Consider the following 27,309-nt stretch of genomic DNA (forward strand, 5'->3'; position numbering starts at 1 on the left):
CGTCTCAGAGAACACGGGGGTAGGAGTAGAAGGGGGATCTTTGAGGAAGTCACTTCGAGACATGGGGTGTCTCGGCAATAACTCCTCCACCGTAGAAAGACTATCACCTTATTCTACCGCTATACCCTCACCACCTGAAGGGGGCTCCATGGACAACGGGGCAGCCTCAGAAATCCCTTCGCGAGATCGATATGATCTGGGCATGCTTTCGTTAAAAAAGGTAGTGACACAGCAAAAAAAAAGGAAGCAGAAGAGGTTGTGAACGAAAAGTGTAAGAAGAAGAAGAAGCAGAAGGGTGTTAAGACAAGCTCGGAGAAATAAGGAGGGATAATCAGAAATGAAATGGCCAAGAAATTTTGGAAAAACAAACCCTCCACCTATTTATAGGATTGGGTGGCGCCAGAATCGAAGCGGAAGGACACAAAGTTGCACCAAAATCGAAGCGACAAGCCATCAATCCCCCATCTCGAAAACACGCGTAATGATGACGCACGTGAAGATGATGTCATTTCCCGGTAAAATGCATTACATGGTGTCTTGCTAAGCACGCTGACCGCCTACCATTGGCCAGGCCGTAACGCTTCGTAGGGTCAAATTTCTCCGTAAGAGCGCATGGTGTCCGCTCATCGAGGACGCACCAAGTTGCAACCCCGACAAGCGGAGGGACTAACTGTATGGGTCCAAATTTGAACAAACACGACCGTTGATGAGCACGACGAACCACGAGATCCTCATAGCTCGACATCTTGCAGAGGGCGACCTTAAGGCGAACAAGAGACGGCACAACCCTTGCAGTGGTGTAGGCCCATTAGGGGACATCGGGAATATTCTTTCGAATATTCCCTGTAACTTGTCTTTTAGGGATCAGAAAGGTTGGGTTCTTTATATATAGAGCATGAGACAACTCTGTAAGGGGACTTTTTTGGCTAATCCATAATACTTACCGTAAACTTGCTTACATAAAGGATTGAGAAGATTATTGTTGAAGTTTTCTTTTTTGGTCCAAACGAGATAAGGAATTCTTATTATCCGTATTCATCTTATCTATCTTTCATTCTAGAGATTATTATACTTAGCTAAGATTTATTCCTTCATCTTCTTTGATTGATTTGTTCAAAAAGGTTCCAATATCTTTTGAGTCAAACACAACTATTCAAATTTTAAATTTGGTAGTGCTTTTTTTGTAGGACTAAAATTTTAGACTAGTACCATAAACTTATACAACTACTAGTATAATAATAAGTGCACTAAATTAAGATTAAGTTAAGATTTTAAATTATGTGTTAAGTTAAATACTGTCATATAAGATGGAGAGGAAGTATTAGTTCGTACGTCTTTATTTGCGATTCTGATTTTAATTACGACAAATATATTCTCAACAAAACAACCCTCCTCCTCTCAATAAAAAGAGAGAACAACATAATGTAGGTCCTTTGTGATTTTAAAGTTGCAACATATAATATCAATCTGAAAAAAGAGTTTTTCTAGGTTAAAGTTGAAGTTTTGCCTAAAGTATCTTTCTCCCGGAGCCCTTCTCAACTTTTCTCTAACAAATTATCTTACTTTCAGATATGCAGATTATAGACTAAGATGGGTAGAGCACAGAAGAGTTGGCTTCTGCTATAGATGAGCATGACACCTCTTCTATATTTCTGAGTTCAACAAAGGAAAATATGATCCTTGTTCAGGTGGAACTAAGTTCAGGGACTATAGAGTTGGGAACATTAGGGAAGGATAACATAGAATTAGTATATGAATATATATCACCACAAGAAAACCAAGAGTAAATTGTACATGACATTATTTGTAACGTGGAATTTCTTTAGTATACAACAACAGTTGGATTTGACAGTTTATTAGCCAAACTCTAAAGAATGCTGGGACTCAGTATTGCTATATTAGGAGCTTTATGTCCTAAATTACAACCTGTATATGAGTATACAAGCACAGAGAAGCACTTCAATCCTGGTGGCTGTCCTATTGAAATTATAGTGACAGAGTCTTCAACTCGATGCCTCTCCGATATGGTTAGATATAAGCGCTTCTATAGAATGATATAGCCAAGGTGTATACTGTGTTTTCGTCTATTCAATTCTCTCCAGATTATACTTCACAATTTCCTCAAGTGCTGCTCGGAAAGGACTAGAAGGAAGGCATTTTAGGCTCTGCAGTGCTAAATCAGCTTTTTCTTTTGCCAAATCTTGTGCTCGCTGAATTCCCCCGGTGGTCTTGACTAGATTAATGGCCTCCTCGAGAGAATCAGCATCTCGAAATTCTGATTCAATTATATTCCTAAGTTTTGGTTCTTTCTCTAATGCAAAAAGTACTGGTGCAGTAAGGTTTCCCTTGGCTAAGTCACTTCCGGCTGGCTTCCCCAATTGCTCTGCTGATTGAGTAAAGTCCAATATGTCATCAACAACCTGGAACGATAAACCAAGATTCTTCCCATACTGAAACATCTGTTCGCTAATATCACGGTCAACACCACTGAAAATGGCAGCTCCTTTGGTGCTTGCAGCAATCAAGGAGGCTGTTTTATAGTAACTCTTGAGCAAATATTCTTCCAGTTCAACATCACAGTCAAACAGATTAGAGGCCTGCTTTATTTCACCACTTGCAAAGTCTTTAATAACCTGTCACAAAAACCAATAACCACAAATGGTGTTAGGTGCGACGAACTAATGATGATATTAAAGCTTCCAATTCTGCAAGACGTACAAACTAAGAAGATCCTAGATACCTGACTGATGAGCTTTATGACTTCAAGATTTTCAAGGTTAGCTAAGTACCACGACGACTGTGCAAACATAAAATCACCGGCCAGTACCGCCACTCTAGTACCATATAATTGGTGAACTGTGTCCTTTCCTGTATTGGAAGTTTTCTTTAAGAGGTCAATTCAAGGAAGCTAAGAAGGTATAATAGAAATTGCAAATAATAGAACCAAGTTAGAAGAAGCACAAGGGTAAATGATTTGGCGGTAGAATTGACCACCTGAATGACACACAGAGTTCATATTTGGAATCTCTATAACAGAATCAATCATCAGTTGATCTAAGCTCAACTATAAGGGAAAAGGAAGAATCAAACACGAGGGAAACTGGTGGTAGAAACAACAATATACTATTATCTGCCTCTACAACCTTGGAAAGTGAAGACCTAGTCCAGTCTTGTTGTTCTTTTCTTAATCTTGAGAATGTGCATACCTAGCCCAGTCTCGGCATTTTTCACTTTTTTTGTGTCTGTGTGTCAAGTGTACTATTTTCAAAAAACAGTTGTACGGAGACCAAATATATTTTTTAATAAAGCATACAGATCTGACAAATTCTGCAAAGTTCTCAGAAACCCGAAAATGAAAAGTATGAAGAATAATTAAACATTAAAGACCTCATCACACGAGCTCTAGCTAATCAACCATATTGCTAATGAAAAGCATTCTGGCTGTCTTTCACGAAGTAAGTCAAACACATCAAGTTCGATAGGAAGACCTCATGCAGATCAATCAGGACAGCGTCAATAATAATTACTAAAACACTCGAGAAACAACAAGCAGCTAGTCCAAGGAAGCGCACAAGAGATAAGTTAGAAATGATAAGCCCAAATCTCATAGGGATGCAACCATGTCGTACTGTCAAACAAAGTTTTCTGAGAGGTTTCTAACCAATAAAAAAGTGTTGCCAATTGCATATGTCTGTTTTTTCTGTTAATGTCATCTGTACAGATTGTCCGGTGCCCACAGTAGGCTCTAGGACATCTTTATTTCTTTAGATATACCTTACTGAAATTCTTCATCAACTGAAATTGCCAAAAGTGAGACTCTTTAAAGGATTGAATATTGTTTTGATAAAATGTGCGCATGCATCACGGCATCATCACAGAATAAGAAAGATAACAATATTTTCTTAGACATTTTCTTCTACAGATACTTATTTCATTTTTAAGAACAATAGCATCCACATTGATGCCTAGAAAGCAATAACCACCGAGTATGTACAATAACCTATTCAGCTACCTGTAAAGTATTAAACTAGGAGCAAGGGTAATAATTATTTTGAGTTTTTAAATAATTAAAGACAGTGCATTTGCTGACACAGCAGAGGAGAATGACAAGTTGCTTAAAATGTCATACCTCTTCGTATGTCACTTTCATCTAACACATCATCATGTATCAAGCTTGCGGTATGTATCATTTCAATGATCTCAGCTAACCTTCTGTGTTCTATGGTGAGTTCCCTGACAGCAAAGCATTTTATAAATATTAGCTGATATGTTGTTGTGAGTATTACTACAAGAAAGAAAATCAAATAGTTCTCCTCACTTCAAACCAGAAATTGCTGCTGTAGCCCTTGACACTAGGAACACTAAAGCAGGTCTCACCCTTTTGCCACCAGCACCAAAAATCTGTTCTGCTGCAGACATCAAAACTGGGTTCTCTGAACCAACAATCTGAAAAATGATTTCACTTAGATACAGAATAGAAGAAAGATAGATTAAAGGTAAATTTGCTGATATGCCATCTGAACACTCGTGTGGTGTTGATCAAATTGAACAACATAGTTTTACAAACCCAAACAGTAGAAAGTGGCAATCAATGATATGAAATTTCTTCAGTTACTTGACAGTTGACATCACAATAGTCACCATTAGACACGCGTGTTAATTTTATCATGATATACATTTGAGATACTCTCACACCCAGCTGCACGTATATTGTATCGAGTCTTTGAATCACAGTATGACTAAATATTAAACAGAATTATCAAATAGTCTTCTTAAAATGAACTTCAGAAGCTCAAGGTCAAGATATCATTTTGAAGTGATAGCATCGCTACTACTCCTTCTATGGTTAATTCTTCTAAGTTTGGTCAAATAAACATATTCATTGATTCCAGTTCTTCACTGTCACTACCATGACCATGTACTGGTTCAAGATTGCATCTCTCCTACATCTAGAGCAGTTAATATGGGATGACCAAATACCAAATAAATTTGTCTAAAAGAATAGGTGTGACTTTTTGAAATGATCTCCAGAAGCTCAAGATTAAGATATCTTTTGGCCGCGTGATACTGACTCGTCTTATGGTTAATTCTTCTTAGGCCGATAACCCAAATTTGGTCAAATAAACATATTTATTGATTCCAGTTCTTTATCCTTACTACCATGAGCATGTGTAACATGAACATGTAATAGTCTGAAACTGCACCTCTCTCCTACATCTAGAGCAGTTCATTTGGGAACAAAACTATGCTCCACTGCGTGTCAATGAAGTTATTATGATAAGTACAACTATATATTAGTTATTTGGGAATGCCAGCAGAACATAAGCTCAAATGAACAGACCATGCCTCCAAATAAGAAAAATTAATGACCTTAATTATTTCCAAATTATGATAGAAATGGAGCTACCTTGACAGCCATTCTCGAGAAATACCAAAGAAGATCTAATCACATATATTCAATTACACTATTTAGCCGACAAAAATCAAATGAGCAAAGGTTCTGAACCAGGAAAGATTGATTAAAGAATATTCAAAGAGACTCACATTCTGTAAGTTCTTGTTTAGAGTAAGGAGGTCATCAGCCACCACTTCAAACACATTAGCAAGTGAAATAGGTTTTGCTGACTTATTCAAACCCAACACTGGCGCCACCCCTGCAAATAGAACCACAAATCAATATTGAAATTATTCCAAGATTGCGCACTTACAAACCTATAGGCCTAAAAAACATTATATCATGATTCAAGTAAGTACCACTAAGTGAAGCCTTAGTTGAAAACGAACGACAGCGGCCAATTTCTTGTCTGCAGGAGAACAATTTCCGAGCAGTGAATCCTCTACTTACATTCCTTAATACCTTGTTATTAGAAGAACACCCACAAGCCAAAAACTCCAATGGAATTCTCCCAATCTCAAGATTATGGCAACTCACAGACATCATCCTTGTAAATACCCACTTAACTAAATTACCAAGATTTTGCCTTTAAAGCAAGAATTGAGCACCCAAGTTGCTTATTTCAATATATACTAAATGAAACCAACAACAGAAAACTGAATTTATAGCAACAATTTGTACTCTTGAGTGAGCTTTATATCCAGAGATGTTTTGAAAGTACTCTAGTAGAAGACAGTTTAAGAACAATTAAGTGTGTATTGAAAAAGGCAGAAATTAATGAGTGGATAATAAAGAACCACATAAAAATGGAGTCTTTGATTTGGTTAGTGACTGAAAATGGAAGAAAGGGACAGTAGCCCGCTGTTTCTAACTCTGAAAATTCTCAAACAATTACAACCAATACACAAGGGGATGAGCTTCGAGCCAAAAAAAAAAAAAAAAAAAAGGAGTGGACCTTATCCCCACTTTGTGAAAAATCTAACTTATGATGTGCAACTCTTTTTCTGAAATTTTTGAGGTTGTACAGTTGCCAAGTGATACACCCCCATATCTCCCAGAAAAATGGTAAAACAAAAACATGATATAGTGAATAAATAAATAAGTAAAATAATGTTTATTTATTTGAACTTTCAGAAGGAGCAGAGAAACGATCTCATGACATGAACCAATTACAATCTGTACCAAATAAAAAAGAATCAATTATAATATTTTCCCTATTTCGCTCATAAAAAAAAAAATCAGGTATGACAATTTGACAAAATTTAACAGTTGGCAAATGATATAGTAATATTTATATTAACGGTTCACCAGATTTCAACATATGGGCATAACCTGGTGTTTAATGAAAGATACAATAAACTATATGAAATTAACGTTCAAATCTCAATAAATGTAGAAAACTATTATTGTTAGTAATTTCTTTTTATTTGTCTAGACTATACTCCCTCCGGTTTACAATCAGTGATCAATTTGCTTTTAGCACGCTCATTAACGAAATATTAAATTCTATACAAAAATACCTACTACTCCCTCCGGTCCAAAATAAGTGATTTTTTGGCCTTTTTCTTGGGGTCCAAAATAAGTGATTTTTCCAGATTTCAAGAATGAATTAATTATTTTTTTCCTACATTGTCCTTGGAGTAACTAGTGTTGGAATATGTGTTAGGAGTGTTTATGTGAGATAGTAAAGATTAATATAGTCAATTCCATTGCTAATTAATGCAAAAAGGTGAATTTCTTAATCTGTGTGAAAACATCCAAAAAAATCACTTATTTTGGACCGGAGGGAGTATAATGAAACTACCCCTAATTAAACATTTAATGTGAAGAGTAATAAAACTTTTTAGGGATATGTATATAGGGATTATTTTGTAAAAACAAATTGAATTCTTTCTTGATTACATAACTGGATACTTATTTTGAACCAAAATGAAAAAACAAATTGGTCATTTATTGTGAACCGGAGGGAGTATATATCAGCAATATTAGTGCATGTGTTAATGGAGGTAACATATATTTAATTGAATAAGTTGAGATAGGAATAAATTGGCACCACTATCATATCAAAATTTGAAAAATAAAAATTGTGAATCTTTCGCATGGTTTTTTTTCAAATATTTGGTGAAACCGTAATCATAAAGTTATTTTGTCATTAGTTTTCTTTTTCTAAACAATGATCTTATAGAGAAATGAACGGACAAAGTAGTTATCCTATTCCTAGCTGATATATTAATGTTGTGTCTCTAATAAAGAAAGAAAAAGATCCTACCTTGGGTCTCATGACGGCTTAGAAAAAACAAAATACGTAATTGATATCCAATGCTCTTATCTTTCTTTCCCAAAAAAATATATTAGAGATAAAAAATATTTAGTTTCTCAAAGTGATTAAAATTTCGGCGCTTATTATTCACTTTTGTTGTTTCAGTTTTAGTTCCTCGACTAATATTATGTTTACAAAACTTTGGTTAAATTCTTTTGTTTTTGTTCAAATTACACTGAAAATAAGTCGTACATTATTTCTAATTGAACTCTAGAGAAATTGAGAAATTCCAAATAATTATGTTGCAGAATATAGCTCAATTTTGAGTCTATTCTCTCTGCTCTACGTTCATATTAATGAAGATCAGAGTTGAGCTCGAGCTTGAGCTCTAATGGCGGAATTGAAATTTCTAAAAGAAAGCTCTTAATCTATGGAAGAGAGAAATAACAGATTTTCATTCTAGAATAATCTGATTACAAGCCTATGTATGTATGTATGTATGTATGTATACACACACACACATCTCCGATCTACTACTACATTACTAATCTAAAAGACTAAGAGGAAAGTGAGCTAACTAACTCTAACTAACCCTTCCGTAAATTAGTTATAACTAACTAACAACTCATGTGCCTCTCACGCGTCTCTTCCTTCAATACTCCCCCTCTAGCTAGATGGGTGCGAACAGGTTGAGCATCCCTAGCTTGTTCATCATATATACGTGTTGTGATTTGAGCTTAGGTAAAGAAGTTTGCGTCTTGATCCTTTGGCATCACATATCTGGTCTTCACGATTCCTTGTTGAAGTTTTCCTCTAATAAAATGTAGGTCTATCTCTATATATTTTGTGCGCTCATGGAATATGGGATTTGCAGCAATTTGAATTGTTGCTTTGCTGTCATAACTCAGCTCGACTGGTAGATCAACTTCTGCACCCAATTCTCTGCAAAGTCCAGTCAGCCATAGGATTTCTGAGACACCAGGTGCCATACTTCTGTACTCAGCTTCTACTGAGATTCGCGATACTGTGCACTGCTTCTTTGATTTCCATGATGCCAAGGAGTCCCCTAGCTTCATCACATACCTTGTTACTGATCTTCTAGAGACTGGACAAAATGCCCAATCTGCATCATAAAATGCAGTTAGCTTGGTCGACTGATTTGAGCTCATTAGCAATCCTTGTCCTGGAGCACCCTTTATGTATTTGACTACTCTAATTGTTGCATCCATGTGTGATCTTTTAGGATAGTCCATAAATTGACTAAGCACATGTCCTGCAAAACATATGTCCGACTTTGTCATTGTGAGATACATGAGTTTCCCTACCAATCTTTGATAGGGTCCTTTTGAAGCTATGTTGCAGTATGTCTTTTGCCTATGAAATCATTTGTTGATCATTCCAGTAATAAGAAGATCATCTACGTACACTAAAATGATCACCATTCTTGTACCCCTTCTTTTTGTAAACAATGAGTAATCAAAGTGGCTTTGTGTGAAACCTCACTGATAAGTGATTCAGTCAACTTCAAGTTCCACTATCGAGAAACTTGTTTCAAGCCATACAAGGATTTGTGCAGCCTACATACTTTCTCCCCCTAGCTAGGAAATCCCTGTGGCAAACACATGTATACCTCCTTAGTTAAATCCCCTTGGAGAAATGCATTGTAAACATCTATTTGATGTAATTTCCAGTTGTGTGTTGCAGCTAATGCTAGGACAACTCTGACTGTTACTATTTTAACCACTGAGAAAAAATTTTCTTGGTAGTCTAGTCCTTCTATCTGGTTGTATCATTTTGCCATTAGCCTTGCTTTGAACCTTTCTATCTCATCAGTTGCTTTGTGTTTTATTTTGAACACCCATTTGCATCCAATAAGTACCTTGCCTTGTGGTAGATCCACTAGTGACCAAGTTCCATTTGGGTGCATTTAGCTCTTGATCCATTGCTTCTATCCACCTAGGGTCTCTCATTGATTCCTCATAACTGTGAGGTTCCTTGGTGGCAGTGAATTTGGATAGACAAATCTGGTAGCTGGCTGAAAGAGCTTGATGGCTAAGGTACTCTTCCAAAAGATATTTGCAGACTGCCTTGGCTGAATGTCTTGTGGAGGTCCCTCTCACTATATAATCCTGCATCCATATGGGTTCTTTCACTGTTCTGGTTGATTTTCTCAATTGTTCTTCGCCTTTAGGAAGCTCAGACCCTTTATGAGGCTAGTTTAGTAGTTTTTCTAGTCATCTAGTGGTAATGTTGTGTCTTATTACTATTTTACTACTATTTCATTTTTCATAGCGCCTGGTCTATACACTGTCTATCGTTTTTCCTTTGCATCTACTTTTTCATTTTCATGATGTTATTTTTCCGATGTTTTCTATTGGAGGTACTGATATTGTGTCTTTGTGTTTTTTTCTTCTTGAACCGAGGGTCTTTCGGAAACAGCCTCCCTACTTCTTCGGGGTAGGGGTAAGGTCTGCATACACACTACCCTCCCCAAACCCCACTAGTGAGATTTTACTGGATCGTTGTTGTTGTTGTTGTTGTTGTTGTTATCTTTAGGAAACTCAGAATCTATTGAAGGAAGGACCGGATGACCTTGATCATTGGCATGTGCATCAACTGATGGTACTTGTTGAGGGATATGATTCTCTTCCTCTGAGAGTTGTTGTGATTCTACTGAAGGTGAAGTTGCATGAGGTAATATCACTCCTTCTAGTGTAGCTGCAATTTGTGTTTTCTCCTCAAGTGATATCTCTTTGCTGGGAAAATCAGTGTGTGACATCACATAATTTAGGTAAACTTGTAGCCTTCCTTCTTTCAGTAACTAAAAAGGAAATATATGCTCCATGAATGTAACATCCCTGCTAATAAAAAACTGGTTAGTTAAAATATTATAGATTCTATTTCCCTTCTGTGTAGAAGAGTATCCCATCAAGACAGTTGTTGTAGATCTGGCTGCAAACTTATTACCTCCACCTATTTTGCTGGCAAAACATAAGCAGTCTATAGTCCTCATGTGTTGCAAATATGGTAATCTTCCATACAGGACCTCAAAGGAAGATTTTCCTCCCAATACTGATAAATGAAGTCTGTTGATTATGTAAACAGCAACATGAACACATTCTCCCCAAAACTTCAAGGGTAGATGGCCTTGAAGTCTTACTGCTTTAGCCACCTCTAGGATGTGTCTGTGCTTTTGTTCAACCACCCCATTTTGTAATGGGGTGTGTACACATGAACTCTGGTGGACTATACCAAGGGATTGAAAAAGACTTCTGCACTCAGAGTTAAAAAACTCAGTGCAATTATCACTTCTTAAAATCTTGACCGAAGCATCAAATTGTGTCTTTATTAGAATAAGGAATTGTCTCAAGCATACAATCACATCACTTTTAAGTCTAAGCAAGTAAATGCAAATCATCCTACTACAATCATCAATGATAGTAAGGAAGAATCTAAAACCATCATGAGTAGGTATCATGTAAGGATCCCATACATCTACATGTATCAAATAAAAAAGTTTATCAGTACTTGATAAGCTCTTAGGAAATGGCAACCTGCCTTGTCTAGCTAAAGGACAGATTGTACATTCCTTTACTCTACTACTACTTGTCTTGAAATTCAAGTTTGGAATCTGTTTCACAACTCTATCAGGAGCATGTCCAAGTCCCCCATGCCAAATTCCCAGATCCTATTCTTTTCCATGACCATCTGCTACTTTCACATCTGCAGCATTTGCCTTAACCATCTTTTGCTGCAGATTGTACAGGCCTTCTAGCTCCTTACCAATCCCCTTCACCTTCCTAGTATGAAGGTCCTGCATTATTCAAAAATTAGGATAAAAGGACACAAAGCATCTTAGATCATTTGTATGTTTTGAAACTGATAACAAATTGTATTTGAAACCTAGTACATACAATACATTTTTAATAACTTCTTCTTCACCAATTCTGCATTCACCTATGCAAGCTATATCCAAAGGACTTTCCATTTGGCAAGTATACCATTGTATCTATATTGTGCTATTACTATTAACTTTGCTTAGTAATTTCTTATTATGAACCATATGATAGGTTGCTCCAGAGTCCACTGTCCAATTTGTGTCCTTTTCTTTATTTTTATTCTCTACTATGTCATTCACAACAAAAGTATTGACAATACCTGCAAATTCCTTCATGTGATTACTAGAGTTGTCTTTGTTGATTAGCTTTAATATCTGATCATACTGCTCCCGAGTGAATACTATGCCTTGTCCTTGCACTGTGGTTGTTGTAGGATGATTCATTGCCTGCTACTCCTCATGTATTACTGCATTAGCTGACTGCTTCTCTTGTGTCTGCTGTATCTCATGTGCTGTCAAGTTTGCCATAGGTCTTTGTTAATATCCACGAGCCTTCTTCCTCATCTTGAAATCTGAGGGATAACCATGTATCTTGTAGCAATTGTTCCTGGTGTGCCCTTTGTAATTACAAAAATTACAATATAAATTGTTCCTCCTAGGTCTATAATTGTTTCCTGAATTCACACTTTCCTTGTTGCTAAATAGTGCAACTCCATCAGATAGATCAACAACTTGTGTGAATTTTCCCAAAGACCTCTGACTCTCTTTTGATATCACCATGGAGTATGCCTTGTTAACACTTCGAACTGGAGTCATCATCAAAATATGGCTTCTAGGTTGATTATAGGATTCATTTAGGCCCATCAGAAACTGCAGTATTCTCTGGTATTCAAAATGCTCAGCTTAATTTTTTAATTATGGACAATCACATCCTGGGTAGGGCATGAGAGCATCATATTCTTCCCAAAGGCCTGTCAATTTAGCAAAGTATGCTGACACTAAAGAAATCCCTTGAGACAGTGTAGCTATTTCTTTATGCAGATAAAAAATTCTAAATTCATCAACCTTATCATATTTATCTTTCAAATCTGTCCAAACATTGTGTGCACTAGACTTGTACACAATTCCACTAAGCAGCTCACTATTCACAGCATTCATGATCCAAGATAGCACTATAGTATTGCATTTTCCCCATAATTCATGTAGAAATCTATCAAATTTATCTTTTGTGCATCCCCCATCCACAAAATCTAATTTGCTTTTACCAAGTAATCCAATTTTCATTGATCTACTCCATAGCGCGTAATTCTCAGTGCCTTTGAGTTGAATAGAGATTAACGAGCTACCTGGTGTATCACATGGTTGTAAGGACAAAGGATGATAATGATCAATGGTGATTCCTGTACTGCTTCCAGAAGGAGTTTGATCGTCAATCGCCATGAATGTTGAGAATTGAACGAATGGCTAGTTCTTCACTTAGATTCCAAAAAACAGAAGAAGATTGCAAATTGATTGCAGAAGCTATTGAACCCTAGCTCGAACGAGAAATGCCTTCGATCTCCAGATGAACGAGAAATTGCAGCAACTGGAATTGATGTCCTTAGCTTGCTGCTGTTTAGATCTTCCGCTCTGATACCATAATGAAGATCAGAGTTGAGCTCAAGCTTGAGCTCTAATGGTGGAATTGAAGTTTCTAGAAGAAAACTCTCAATCTATGGGAGAGAGAAATAACAAATTTTCATTCTAGAATAATCCGATTACAAGCCTAGCTATATATATATATATATATATATATATATATATATATATATATATACACACACATCTCCGATCTACTGCTACATTACTAAGCTAAAAGACTAAGAGGAAAGTGAGCTAACTAACTTTAACTAACCCTTCCGTAAATTAGTTGTAACTAACTAACAACCCATGTGCCTCTCACGTGTCTCTTCCTTCAATACATATATACCTTAAACATTTTCGAAACTACTCTTTTACTCCACACCCCAATCTATTAAGTCTTGAGATTATAAATAATTTATTCGTTCCATCAATCAATTAAGCATCAGTTACAAACCTGTTAAAGCAGATTATATGAATCCTTTTACTTTACTCCCAAACAATGGAAGTTTTATTTGGATATCACAAATCTATCTAATCTCGTCTCCACTTTATACTCCTTATGTTGGTTAAATATGAAGTCCATGTATTCTTTCTTACTTACATCAATTATTGTAGAGCTCTTAATCTTACAATATATGACCTCATCATGTATACTATATAAGGTGGCCCGGAAAAACTTACGCTTGTAAAATCAAACGGAGCCAACACAACGAAAAAAAAGAAAATATATAGAAAAAAAATTCAACTCCACGTGTAAAATTCTAAAGCTAGGTTAAACATGCACAAAGCTATAAGAGAATGTAAAGTTTCATGTCAATTATATAAAGAATGTCAAAGGTATTTATAAACTAAAGTATTCTTTGCCCTAAACATTTGAATTAGATGCTCCATTTTCCTCATTTTATATATCTTAATATTTCTATGGAACATTTTTATTCAATATCTGAAGAAAAATTCAACCTAAACCTTTTATTTTACTTACTTTTTTCTGCATGAGATCTTGCGCCAAAAATTGTCTTCAGTAATTTTTTTGCATGAAGCTCAAGACAGTTTATGGTAAAATTTTAGTAAAGCATATAACCAAATCATTTGCCAAATTGCCTCTGAGAGATCAGCAATGTGAGAAATATCGAAATCCAAAAGTACAATATACACCTAATTAATAGATTAAAAACGTGAATTTCTCTTGTATGTTATTATGTATCAATTATTTCCTCTTTGAAAGACGGTCAATAAGTGTAGACACACTCAAATAATTGAGTACTCTTTACACAATTCAATAATGTGCCCCCATATATAATAATGTTCTTATCTGATATCTATCCCCACTACAATCCATTAGGCCCATAGGCCTAATTAACCAAAAATTAAGCAGATAATTAAATGAAGTCCTTTATAGAGCTCACTATATTAAAAAGAGAAACTAATTCTACGTGGCTAAAATTTAATGATCTCTTATATCCGAAAGAAACTACCACAAAATTTAATCATCTCATATATCTGAATGAAATTACGTACCCCTTTTAATGGTGGATGAGGTTAATTAGTAGTATTGCTTAGTGACCAACTTAACTTGGATTCTCTGGAGCCTGGAGGATAACTTTAATATAAGTGACGAAAATATTATTCAACAACTTAGGGTCTAAAACATTCACAATTAATTTAATTAATTTGAATTCATTGGTGGATTTCTTGATATCTTTTAGAATATATTAAAAAAGGGACAGTCTTGCACATAAAAGAATCAGACATGTAGGTGAGAAGCCTTATTAAAAATATAATTAAATAAATAAAAATGTTCTTTTTCTAACAACTTTAAGCTTTTAGCTATAGTCACATAATTCAATAAGGCTTAAACCACGTGACTGGATTTATACCTAACAAAAGGTAACCTTGCACAAATTTATATACCTGAATCGTTAGAGCTTATCATTTTCACCGCGTAGTCGCGAGAATTTTAGAAAATAGTTTCCATATTATTTTTCAGCCAGAAAAATAAAACTCGTTGCATAATTAATTTTCATGATTAGGAAGTTATAGACATGCATATCAAGGGAGAAATATCAACAAGAATTTGGAAGGACTATCAACTATGTATCCAAGCAATTACCACACGTTCTAACAATCTAAACGTAAAGATAACAATTCTCCAGGTGTGAGAGTATGAGTGTTATATAGAGTTATTTCATCGTTCTCCGCAATTCCATCCGTCCACATATTAATTTAGATTAATTCGTTTATTTATTGTAAGCAGATAAAAGAAAAATCACTCTCCTTTGGTTCTAAAAAACACTTCATGGCCATACATTCCATTTTCACATCACCTATCAGGTGAAAATTCTGACTAATGGTAGATGGTTCTAGTACCAAGCCATGCATCACCATCATCATCGCTATTATTTTTGGAGGAATATATTGACAACCCCTTAAATTTGTCAATAAGTTTTATTTAGATACTCGAACTAAAGGTTATTTCATCGAGCACTTGAATACATGATAAAGTGTTTATATTAGATATATACTTTTAGCTCAAACTTTGGAAAAACTTATGTGCGTATTCCCATTACGTGGATATGTTAACCACTTAAAATATACCACTTTTTTTAATTATACACTTCGGATATAAGCATTTGTTATAACAAACAAAAACAAGATAACTCAATTAACTAAAAACAAACTCTCCATCCGTTAAACAAAAGACTCGCTCTGTTAAAAAAAACACACGAGCCATTATTTTCTCAAAATCTCCCCAATAAAGTTTCTAATAATAACATTTTATTATGTGTTCATGTGCTTAAACGGAACTGATGAAAGTCGTGGAAACAGCAACAAATGCTTGCATTAGGATATGCTTTTGGCATCACATTCATGGGGTGCGGTCCTTCCTCGAACGCTGCTTGGAATGCCTTATGTGAACGATACTGAGTTGAAACAAAAATCAGAAAACTGTTAGAAGAATAAAGAAATATATAAAATATTAAAGAATCAGAAATATTCCGAGTCCACAACTTTTTTGTGCGTCCTTAAGGAATTTTAACCCCCTCACACGTTGCCAAGGTAATGGATTAAATCCTCCCATGATAAAACGGAATAAACCTTCCTGCAACAGTGGCAATACAAACTGCAGGATACCAACGAACGGAGCAAAAACACACTTACGAATTTGAGAGAGAGAGACCGCGAATTAGGATGCAGTATATTCAGAAAGAAAGAACTTCTAGAGTGTTTTTCGTATCTTGAAGATGCAGCCTTGCCTCAGAATTTATAGGCAAATATCAGAAGATGTGTCTGGAAAGGTGCCTTTTCAGAAAATACGCGGCCGAACCGCGGCCAGAGAGCCTCTCTGAATCTGACTGCCGCGATACTACCGCGGTCGCGGCAGAACCGCGGCCAGCGAGGCCCTCTGAACGTTCAGCAGTGATTTGGCATTTAATTAATTATTAAATAATTAAATAAATTTTGTCCAAAAATAATCTTATCGATCGATCATTTGACAAATCCAAATCCAAATCCTCTGAACGTTCAGTAGTGATTTGGCATTTAATTAATTATTAAATAATTAAATAAATTTTGTCCAAAAATAATCTTATCGATCATTTGCCGAAGCCGAGCCGAGCGACGACAACGGCGCGAGGGTTCATTCTCTTCAACTCCTTTTAAGAGCTTTAAGAAGTGAATCTATATATAAGCACATAAATGTGATTGTCCCTCACCAATGAGGGACAAAGTGCAAGACAAAAGTTCACTTCTTCAAATTTTCATTTTCCCTCCATTTTATTTCCCTCCATTTCCAATTCACACTTCTTCTCTTTTAAAGCCCAATGACTTAAAGTCCAACACCTTATACATCGGATTGCATTTTATAGTGGCAAAATCAAATTTAGGGAGCGGTATTTCGCCAATATTTTTCCTTTCATCGAGCCACAAACAGAGAAGTGGCTGCTTTTTACTCCATGATCAAAGTGGCTAAAGTTTTGTCTGATTTTTAGATATTTATGAATGTGTACGTGAATGTTCTTCTAAATTTTAAGAGGAAAGACAATAGATAATCTCCCATAGAAAAATGGCAGCGAACTATCTAGAAGTGAAAAATATTCGATTTAATTTGGGTTTCATAATTTGACAGGGACAACAAACATTGGCATGTAGTTAATATATGCAACGAACTCAATAGTGTTGGAGACATAGATGAAAAAGAAATGCGTGGCTTCGTTCATCTTTGTTCTTATTTTGTCTGTACTACAGATATCAAATGTTGTCTATAAAGAGAGACAATAAGCTAAGATAACAGCTTAATTAGCTTTTGTTTTTTAAGACAAGAATATTGTTGAGGTTTAAGAATGCTAAGGAAGAAAACATAACTAAAAACACCCTATGATCTATTTATCGAATGAATTTGAAAGCACAATTGCGCGTTTGACATTTTAGTTCTTCTCCTCACTTTCAAGCCGTGGAAGTAGCGACTAGTACTTGAATTAAGGTAATCGGTCTACATCACACACCTTAGATGCGGCCCTGTGCATCGAACCGCCCTTTTTTAGTTCAAAATAAGCATACTTCCCGTAAAAGCAAAACAATATTCTTGTTGCTGGAAAGTCTTAGGAAAACAGTGGAGGGACCCCTCCTTAAAAAGGAATACTCGATAAAATTAAAGGACTTATTTGATGGGAAAAACTGGGCCTTTGATAAAATCTCCCTAAATATACCTAATGACACTAAGGAAAGCATCAGGAGTGAGAATACGCCTAAAGGGTCCATTATGCGACATTCCATTATGGTCACTTTCTACAAAAGGTTTCTTTACGACCAAAACTTGCTACAACTTAATAGAGTCCCCAAAAAACAACCTAGTAGATTTCAAATGGGTTTGGAACCTAAATTGTCCAAATAAAATCAAATTCTTCATGTGGCAATGTCTCCATAATAGAATACCCTGTAGACAATATCTAGCAAGAATTGGCTTAAATATTGACCCAATGTGCCCTATATGCAGAAATAATGAGGAAGAATCTATAGCTCACACCTTCTTTAACTGCAAAGCCTCTAAATATTTTTGGGATAATCTTGGGTGGCATCATTACTATAAGATACAAGGTGACCACTGGCTTATTCAAGCGAAATCTTTTAATTACCCAATTAGAAATAATTTTATAAATTGGGACTTCTTCTTTCCTTTTGCTATTTGGTACATTTGGCTAAATAGGAACAGTAACAACCAAAACAACACGACTACTCCAATAAATAGTGACTTCATTATTCAAAAGGCAACTGAATACAAACTCCTCACTGAGAAAAGTATATACACTCCTCAAAAATTCCCATCAAAATTGCATGGCAAAAACCACCAAAAGGATGGTTTAAGCTGAACATTGATGCTAGTTTTGATAGTGCTACACAAAAATGTGGTTTGGGAGGTATTTTCAGGGATGCCAATGGACACTGGATTGTGGGCTTTGGTAAACCATCCCATGCAAGTGGATCATTAGAAGCAGAGATAAAAGCTCTATTAGAAGGACTCAAAATAGCTGAAGAATGGAAAATGTACCCCCTTGTAATAGAGACAGATTCCGTGGAGGCTATTCAATCCATCATACAGGGCAATAGATTATATGACGATATTGTTAATGAATGCAGGTGGTTAATCCACCAACAGAAGGAGATGATCTTTCAGCACACATTCAGGCAAGGGAATAGTGTAGCTCATGACATGACAAGGAAGGTTGCGGATCAAATGGAAGGAAAGAAGACTTTTGTTGAAACACCAACTTATGTAAAATGTATTGTGGAAAAGGAACTACTAGAACAATATATTTTTAGAGAAATTTCTATCTTATGATGCTTGTAACACTCTAGCAAGCCTAGAAAATCAAAGTGTCCTTAGGGGCACCAAGTATGTGTACCATGTACTAAACTCTACTTAATTATTAATATATACAATTCTTGTTTGCTAAAAAAAGAAACTCAATTTAAATGAAACTCTTTAAATATCATGCACAAAACATTTGGCATTGTTCTATTTATTATATTCCATATATATGACTTACAACACTAGTACTGATACTATTTAAGGATCTAATTGTTTGACCAAAAGATATTGAAACCTTTTTTATTAAATCAATTAAGAAAGTTGATGGGATAAATCTCAGCCAAGTACAATAAGATCTAACTTGGAGGGTGCTAAAGATGAGCAAGATGAACAATATTTCTCTATATCTCAGAGAAGAACAACCAATTATAAATATGATTGCTTTGAATGTAGAGAGACTTTGCAATAGATATTCAGCTTCAAGTAAAAGTCGTATATCAATCTTAGAATTGTCCCCCTTTACAGAATGTTCGATCCCTTTTATAGGGGACAATCTCCCTTCTTAATCTCAAAAGAAAAAAGTACAACTTAAAGAATATTCCAAAAGCATATTCCCATTGTTTCCTATCATGCTAACACGACTACAAACGTCGTGCGTTCACTAGCTACTGTCGATCATCGTTCGTCACGGCGATCCTTAAGAAGCAACATCGCAGGGACCTCGCTCTCTACTACACTTAGTTTCGGTCGTGGTCGTCCAAATTTCTACCAATACAGTTAGTCCCTCCGCTTGTCGAGGTCGCAGCTTGGGGCATCTTTGATAAGCGAACATCGTCCACGCATACAAAGAAATTTGATCTGCAAACCATTGTCGGTTTCGGTTAATGATGGAAGAACGAAGCATTTCACCATACCTTGGGCGGTGTGTGCTATCTCTGGAGTAACGTCACTTCCACATGCGTCATCATGGCGTGTCTTCCCGAGGGACAACATGATGGTCTATCGCTTCGATTTTGCTGCTACGGGAAGTCTTTTTGCTTCAATTCTGGTGCCACCCAACCCTATAAATAGGGGAAGGGTTTGGTTTTCAAAAACATTTTGCTATTTCTTTTTCGATCATTTCCTTTCACATTTCTAGCTTTGCTTTTGCATTTTTCTTCATCTCCTCTTTCTCGTTCATTGTTCTTGTTTTTTCTTATTACATTAGCATATCTCCCTTCACAGACATGCCTAGAACACACTATTCACGTGAGGGGTTTTTTGACGCCACCCCGCTATCCATGGCGCCACCTCCCGGTGGCGAGGACTTAACGATGGAGGAAGGGGATAGCCTTCCCACCGTGGATGAGCTACTGCCGAGACACCCTATGTCTAGAAGTGACTTTCTTAAAGACCCTCCTCCTACTCCTATCCCAGTATTCTCTAAAACTGAGTAAGTCCACATCAATGTCGTCCGTGCAAAATATAACATTCCTGCTCATATTGAAATGGTTCCAGCGGGAAGAGACTTCGTAAAAGTCCATAGATCGGGGTATTGTGCTTTTTATGAGTACCCCTTTGTGATTGGTCATTCCTTCCCCCTTCTCCCATTAGCAGAAGAGTTTTGTCGATTTTATCAGGTTTTCCCGTACACGCTCAAAATACTCTTGTTGTTGACGAAGTATGCAGAGCATTCACCACCTCCTACATTTGTTTTCACCCAGCTTTCACAGGGGTACTATGGTGCATCTGAGGCACAGTGGGACAAAAGGGCTAGTGGTCAGAACTGACGATCGGGCGAGCCGCAAATTATGGCATAAATACTTCTTCGTCAGAACTGACCACATCGTATCCGACCCCGCTAGATTTCCTGAGCGGTGGAATGAGAATCGTAAGTGCCACCACTTATTTACTCTTTCTTTTTTCTTCATTCTCCTTAGTGTTTATTTATGGTTTACTTTCGCAGTTATGGGGTGTCTGATCACAGCAAATTCAACCTCACATAACAGTAGGAAGAGCGGGCGCTAAGACTTTTACCCCAATAGTGGTATCGGGGTCAATTTCCACAAGGAGCTTGGAATGGAGTTGCGTATTTGTTCAGACTAGGAATGCGTGCTTGCTCCTAATTGTACTTCTAAAAGTTTTTGGGGTTTTTGTTTAATAACTACTATTATCAACTACAAATTTAAGCTAATTTATGATGAAGGGATATGTTCTAAGTTGTGATTAATATAGAGAAAGGCACTAGTGTCGTGGCATCACCTAGGTGGTTAATTAACGGGTAGAAACTACTAATAATAGATTGACATATTTGGGATCAATGTTATAACCGTTGCATAATTGTACCCACTCTTACAACTCTCGGTAGGGAGAGGGAATTTGCCCAATTGACTCTCTCGAGACCAATTAGGTAGGCCAATTAGACCAAACAACTTGGGTTCAAGTAGGGTGATTACTCTCTCGAGGTTTAACCCGTTAATTGGGACTACCATTTCTCATGGGTCCACCCCAATTCCTTGTTGGGTCAATTTTGGGGTCATAGACTCTCTTTCTCAAGAAGAGTCAAGACCCACTAAGCTAGAATCAATGTTTGCAACCATCAATCCTTAATTAAACCATAAAATTAACCCAAATAACAAACACACAATATCAATCTATCATTAAGAAGCAACACCCATTAATTACCCACACTAGGGTTGAGCCACAACCCTAGCTAATGGGTTTATTTAGACATAATTAAAGAAGAAACTAAAGAAATAAAAGATGAAACAACCATATTAATTAATTACTAATGTCAAACTACAACAATCTATGATGAAACCAAGCTATAAATGCCCAAAATAGGCCAAAACATAAGTCTCGCGAGTGCAGCAGCTATCACATATACCAAACTCTCCCTAAAATGGTAAAATATTCTATTTATAGTAGGCTGGAAAAACTGGACAAAAATGTCCCTGCGGGGTTAGTGCGGATCGCACAAAGTTGGCACGCGGCCGCACTGGGTTGCTTGACCTTTGAATCTTGCTCTCTGAATATGGCGATGCGGACCGCACAAAGTTGGAATGCGGCCGCATGAAGACTGGCGCGGACCGCACAAAGTTGTTGTGCGATCGCATGAATAGTTTTGGCAGCTTCTCTGAACTTCTTGGACGTGGACCGCGTGACCATAGAGTGCGGCCGCATGGAGAGGGCCGCGGGCCACTGTCACACCTCCCTTTTACGCACCCGCGAGGGCGCAAGGGAGTTTTTTCCAATTAAAGGACAATCGAAAAGGGATTGGTTTATTTATTCAGAGTCGCCACTTGGGAGATTTAGGGTGTCCCAAGTCACCAATTTTAATCCCGAATCGAGGAAAAGAATGACTCCATATTACAGTCTGCATACCAGAAATCCGGATAAGGAATTCTGTTAACCCGGGAGAAGGTGTTAGGCATTCCCGAGTTCCGTGGTTCTAGCACGGTCGCTCAACTGTTATATTCGGCTTGATTATCTGATTTTATACAAATATGAACTTATGTGCAAATTTTAACTTTTTACCGCTTTCATAATTATTATTATTAAGAATGTGAACATCGCTTAAAACATGTCTTTGGACTGCGTCACATGAAATGCACCCACAATCCGGAACATATTTTATTTAACGTTTTGGGATTTGGATTTGGGTCGCATGAAATGCACACCCAAGTTTAAGAAAGTAGATTATTAAACACGCACCTAAAGAGACTATCGTGTTATTATTTTGGGGAGGTCGTGAAATTCGCTAAACGGCCCTCCTGAATTCTAAGTAACTTAAAACAAGTATTTACTGAGGGCCCCGCAATTTGTATTTTTATTCGGCGAGGCTCATCTCATTCTTATTTTTTAAAGGAATTTGCAACGTCGTGGACATGCATCTCGAACCACGTTACAATCAATGTACCCGCGATTTAGAGACACATTTCAACTCCGCTGAGATTTGGATTTGGGTCACATAAATGTGCACCCGAGTTAGCGAGAATAAATTATTAAAGGCGCGCCTAAAGCAACTAGCGCATTATTATTTTGGGTAGGGCCGTGAAATTTGCTAATCGGCCCATCCCGGAATCTAAGTATTTAATACATATATTTTGTGAGGGCCCTGCAATCTGTGCGTTTTCATTTGGCGAGGCTCGTCTCATTTTTATTATTATTATTTTTAAAGGGTAAACTTAAAGTTACTACATTTTTACTTTATCTATTTAAAGAGTTAATTCAAGGTTATTAAAATATATTGCAAGCCATGCTATACGTAACGCACTAGTGGTTTACGACACGTTCTATTTAACTTTGTTCCAAATTGGAGCCGGTTCACATGAGATGCACCCCCGGTTCCTTTATTCTAATTACATACAAACAACAATATTGCCACAAATCACTAATTTGACGCTATTTATAAACTATCACTCTTTTTCTTCTTAATCTAATTTAATGAAGTACAAGCTAATAATCTCACAAGCTAATAATCTCACAACCTAACAACAAATGGCAAAGCAACTAACAATCAGTGCTAAACAGAAATATAAACATTAACAACAGAACATAACATTAACAATCAGTGATAAACTAACATGACAATATAAATTTTAAGATACGACAAATATATTACTACTACTCAGATTTACCTAGACAAAACGTGCAAGCAAAGAACACTCCGAGCCAACAAAAAGTAGCATGAATACTCACGTTTAATAGCAACGTCGAGCTTCAACATCTCGAACTCGCAAAAAATGGACAGCAACAACCTCGACGGAACTCATAACATGAACGGCAACCTCAAGAGTGGTTTCATGGCTGCCTAGTTGGTCGTTTCTGGGGTGGTGTTGACGACGGGCAACGACGACGAGGGGGGGCTGTTTGATCGACAGGACTGGACGACGAGGGAGCAGCGGGGTTATGGTCAGTGACGACGCAGCTGGTGGTTCAAGCGACGCGGATAATGGTCGTTTGGCCGTGCGGAGGGGCTGGATGGAGGTGGACGATGGAACTGGTGGTTTTGCTGGTGGGGCAGACGAGGGTTATGGGCAGTGACGGGTGGTGGAAGGGTCTGTTTGGTGGTGGTGTTTGGGTGGTGGTGTTTGGACGTGATGGAGTCGGTAGCGGCCGCAATGGTCGTCGGAACAGTGGTCGACGAAGGGAGCTGGTGGCGTGAGGATGGTGGGTTATTGATGGTGGTCGTGAGACGGAGAGGGAGCTGGGGAAGCTGGACGAGATAGCAGGGGGCTGTTTGGGCAGTGGTTCAGGCGTTGTGGGTGGTGGTTTTGGGGTAGGGTTGCTAGGGTTTTTCCTTCTTCTTCTTTAGGAAGAAGAAGCATGAACAGTGTTTTTTCCTTTTTCAAAAATCTCCCCTCCCCTTTCCTTTGCCTTGTCCGTGTATTTGTGCCCTTTGCCCAAAAAATGGACCCCACGTGTGTAGGGGTCCAAGATTTATGTCCCCCATGCGCGGTGGGGTTCCCCGTGTACGGTGTTCCGTCCGTGTTCCCCACGCGTGTCCCCCCATGTGTGGTGGACTCGGAATATTATGGGCTAGGTCCGAAAATTAGGCCTAAAAACGGGTAGTTTGAACCCGAATATTATTCTTTTGCCTGGACCCGAGAAATAGAAACACGACGTTGCTCAACTGATTATGTAAGCAAAATAGCTACTAAAATAAGGCTAATTATTTAAAACAAAACTATATTATTATTATTATTTTTTAAATATTTTTTCGAGATTAAAATAGCTACAAAACATTAACAAAACTATTTTTGTAATTTTCGTTTTTTTAATATAAATATAAAATATAAAGTAATATTTTTTTTATTTTTTCAAAATTAAAATGACTACAAAACATTAATAGAACTATATTTTTTTAAAGTACAAAATAAGGTACTATTTTTTGTATTTTTCAAGTTTATGAGAAATACATAAACTAAAATTTATATATATATTTTTGTAATTTTTCTTTTTGCAACGAAATAAAGCAAAAATAGTCAAAATAGGTATACTAGACCTAAATTACATATTTATGCTAAAAATGTAAAAATTCCCGGGGAGGGTCAAAAATCACGTGTCTACAGCCGCATGAAGTGGGACGCGGACGCGTGGTTTGCTTCTGGAATATGACACTCTTTGAACTTCTTGGACGCGACCGCATAGCAAGATTGTGCGGCCGCATGAGTGAGACGCGGGCCGCATGGAGAGGGTCGCGGGCTGCATGAAGTGGGACGCGGCCGCGTGATGTTTGACTTGTAGTTTTAGTCTCTGAACTCCTATGGTGCGACCGCATGACATGATGGTTCGGTCCGCACCAAGTTCTGAATGTCCTTACTTTAATGATCTTTGGCACTTGAGCAGGTTTCACTCCGATTTGAGCCGATCTTTGACGATTTGTCACTTTATAGCTCAAACCTACAATCAAGCAAAATCTGTAAGCATTTTGGGACTATTTTGTAGCAAATTACACTCAAAGAGCAAGCAAGTATGAGTATAAAACATGTTAAAATCCTACTTATCAACTCCTCCAAACTTAAATCTTTGCTTGTCCTCAAGCAAACAAAATAAGACCCACTCCTCAAAGGCAACATCCAAGTAATTTCAGCTTATCCTAATGTAACCTCAACAAGCATCAATTGGGACTAACAATTGCCCTCAATGCGAATGCATCATTAACACATTTAAACTTTGAAAACTTGTGGATCAAGTGTGACACAAGAGCATCAAGAGTTGACACATTTCATCAAAGAACTTTTCTCAATTACTTTGGTCATTGTGGAACCCAAATTCACACATCCTCAACTCTCCCTAAGTGAACCTCACCTTTTAAAGTATTGACACACAAACCGAGGTTGATGGATTTTTACTCATCTCTCTCAAGGAAGAGGCCACAAGTCCGACTCTAAGTACCATATGCTTGCCCATATGCTTGCCCCTTATCCACTAATGTAGGTTCCCTTCAACTCAAAATCATGTAGGGCTTTTGTGGAGTCATTGTGAAGGCTTTTGGGTAAGGGTAGGACATATTTTTGTTCAAGTGGGTCAATCTTCCCTTAAGCACTTCTTTTGATTCATTTTGGCACACTTTCTTGACTCATTTGAGTATTCACTTCTTTTTCAAGGGGTTAGAGAGACACATTGTCACCCTTTCTTATGCCATTCAACATATTTCTCCTTTTTCTACTTTTTTTTTTTACTTTTGTTTTCTTTGAATCCCCTTTCTGACCTTATTCAATTCGGCCTTTCTTTTTGTCTTATCTTTTCTTTCTTTTTCATTACCTTTCTCTTCTTTTGCTTTTATACCTTTTACCACATTGTTTCCTTTCTTGTCTCCCCTCCAAAACTTAAACATTTGCCATCTACTCAAGGAAAGATTTGGGTGCCAAGAGAGGGTATCATTAAGAATGGGTATAGGCTTGTAGCTTTGGTTCTTGAAAGAAGAAGGTTCAAGGCTCAAAAGGGTTAACTAGGGATCATTTCATTGGTAGGTCATGGAATTGTTCAATCTTAGCATTTTGGATCAAGGAGAGCCTACAATCACTTCTCAAGCCAAATTTCACCTAGGATTTCGCCTCAACAAACATTCGGGGCAAGTTCTAGACCATCGGCTTGGGACTTGGACTCGCAAATCGATTTCTCACCACACACACTCAAGGATTGCTAAAGATATTGAGTCGAGGGCCCATAACGACCTTAGTTACGATTCAAGCGCACAATGGTCCAATACGACCACATGATGACTGTTTGGTCAACACAAGAGTCTCAAGGCCACGACTTTCACCATCCTGAGCACCATATTATGTCTTTGACCATGGGATCAAAGGCAAATGTATTAGGCCCAAGTGAAGCTTTGCCTGAGGTACCTTTGACTGCAAAACTTGAAAATCAAAAAAAAAAAATCAAAAACGAACTCAAACCCTTAAGAAGGTTGTCACGCCATCTATCATTGGGAAGAGCCACTCGGTTCGCACAACACTCTACGCTTGGAAAGAACCGTGGCATTAAGAAAACCAAGGGCTTATTGCAAACGCCAAAACAAAACAAAAAGGCTACGAGCCTACTATGAAGCTAAAAACGAAAAGTTTTAACGAAAATAGAAAAACCGAATGAATATGTACAATGGGGGAGTAGAATATACAGCCGGGGGGGGGAATGGATATGTACATAAAGTAGAAAAGTAACTATAATGAAAAGTTATATACAAGGCAACTATCAACTAGCAACATAAGCTAAGAGTCTAATAAATATGTACAGTCATCCCAAATGTATCAACCATCAAAATAGTAGGGCGCACCCCCACGAATAAAAGCTGGCATTGTCCCCAATGCCAACTACCAAAATAAGCATATAAACAGAGAAAGGATATAGCGTGGCTCCTCAAGCCTGATCCGTCGTCATGGGCTGATCAGTGGTCCCCT

General features: G+C 37.3%; 2 protein-coding genes across 2 annotated transcripts; both read right to left on the minus strand.

Annotated features, from left to right (window-relative positions):
- Positions 1-1,780: 1,780 nt before the first annotated feature.
- Positions 1,781-6,487, minus strand: LOC104243529 (solanesyl diphosphate synthase 1, chloroplastic-like). Its single transcript, XM_009798728.2, has 6 exons — positions 5,755-6,487; positions 5,545-5,654; positions 4,319-4,446; positions 4,130-4,233; positions 2,741-2,868; positions 1,781-2,633 (listed from the first exon to the last, which is right to left on the minus strand). Exons 1-6 carry the CDS (start codon positions 5,939-5,941, stop codon positions 2,085-2,087), a joined length of 1,206 nt encoding a protein of 401 aa, XP_009797030.1. The 5' UTR covers positions 5,942-6,487; the 3' UTR covers positions 1,781-2,084.
- A 5,921-nt stretch (positions 6,488-12,408) lies between these two features.
- LOC138873166 (uncharacterized) lies at positions 12,409-12,933 on the minus strand. The gene has a single exon (XM_070151607.1). It carries the CDS (start codon positions 12,931-12,933, stop codon positions 12,409-12,411), a length of 525 nt encoding a protein of 174 aa, XP_070007708.1.
- Positions 12,934-27,309: the final 14,376 nt, after the last annotated feature.

This window comes from Nicotiana sylvestris, chromosome 7, assembly GCF_000393655.2.
Source record: "Nicotiana sylvestris chromosome 7, ASM39365v2, whole genome shotgun sequence".
NCBI classification, from domain to species: domain Eukaryota; kingdom Viridiplantae; phylum Streptophyta; class Magnoliopsida; order Solanales; family Solanaceae; genus Nicotiana; species Nicotiana sylvestris.

Bases quoted from the DNA above. Each gene is read 5' to 3' on its own strand.
- LOC104243529 (XM_009798728.2), bottom strand. From the start codon at position 5,941: ATGATGTCTGTGAGTTGCCATAATCTTGAGATTGGGAGAATTCCATTG. The intron at 5,655-5,754 runs GTACTTACTTGA...TTCTATTTGCAG, and splicing joins AACTAAGGCTTCACTTAGTG to GGGTGGCGCCAGTGTTGGGT. The intron at 4,234-4,318 runs GTGAGGAGAACT...CTTTGCTGTCAG, and splicing joins GCAGCAATTTCTGGTTTGAA to GGAACTCACCATAGAACACA.
- LOC138873166 (XM_070151607.1), bottom strand. From the start codon at position 12,933: ATGGCGATTGACGATCAAACTCCTTCTGGAAGCAGTACAGGAATCACC.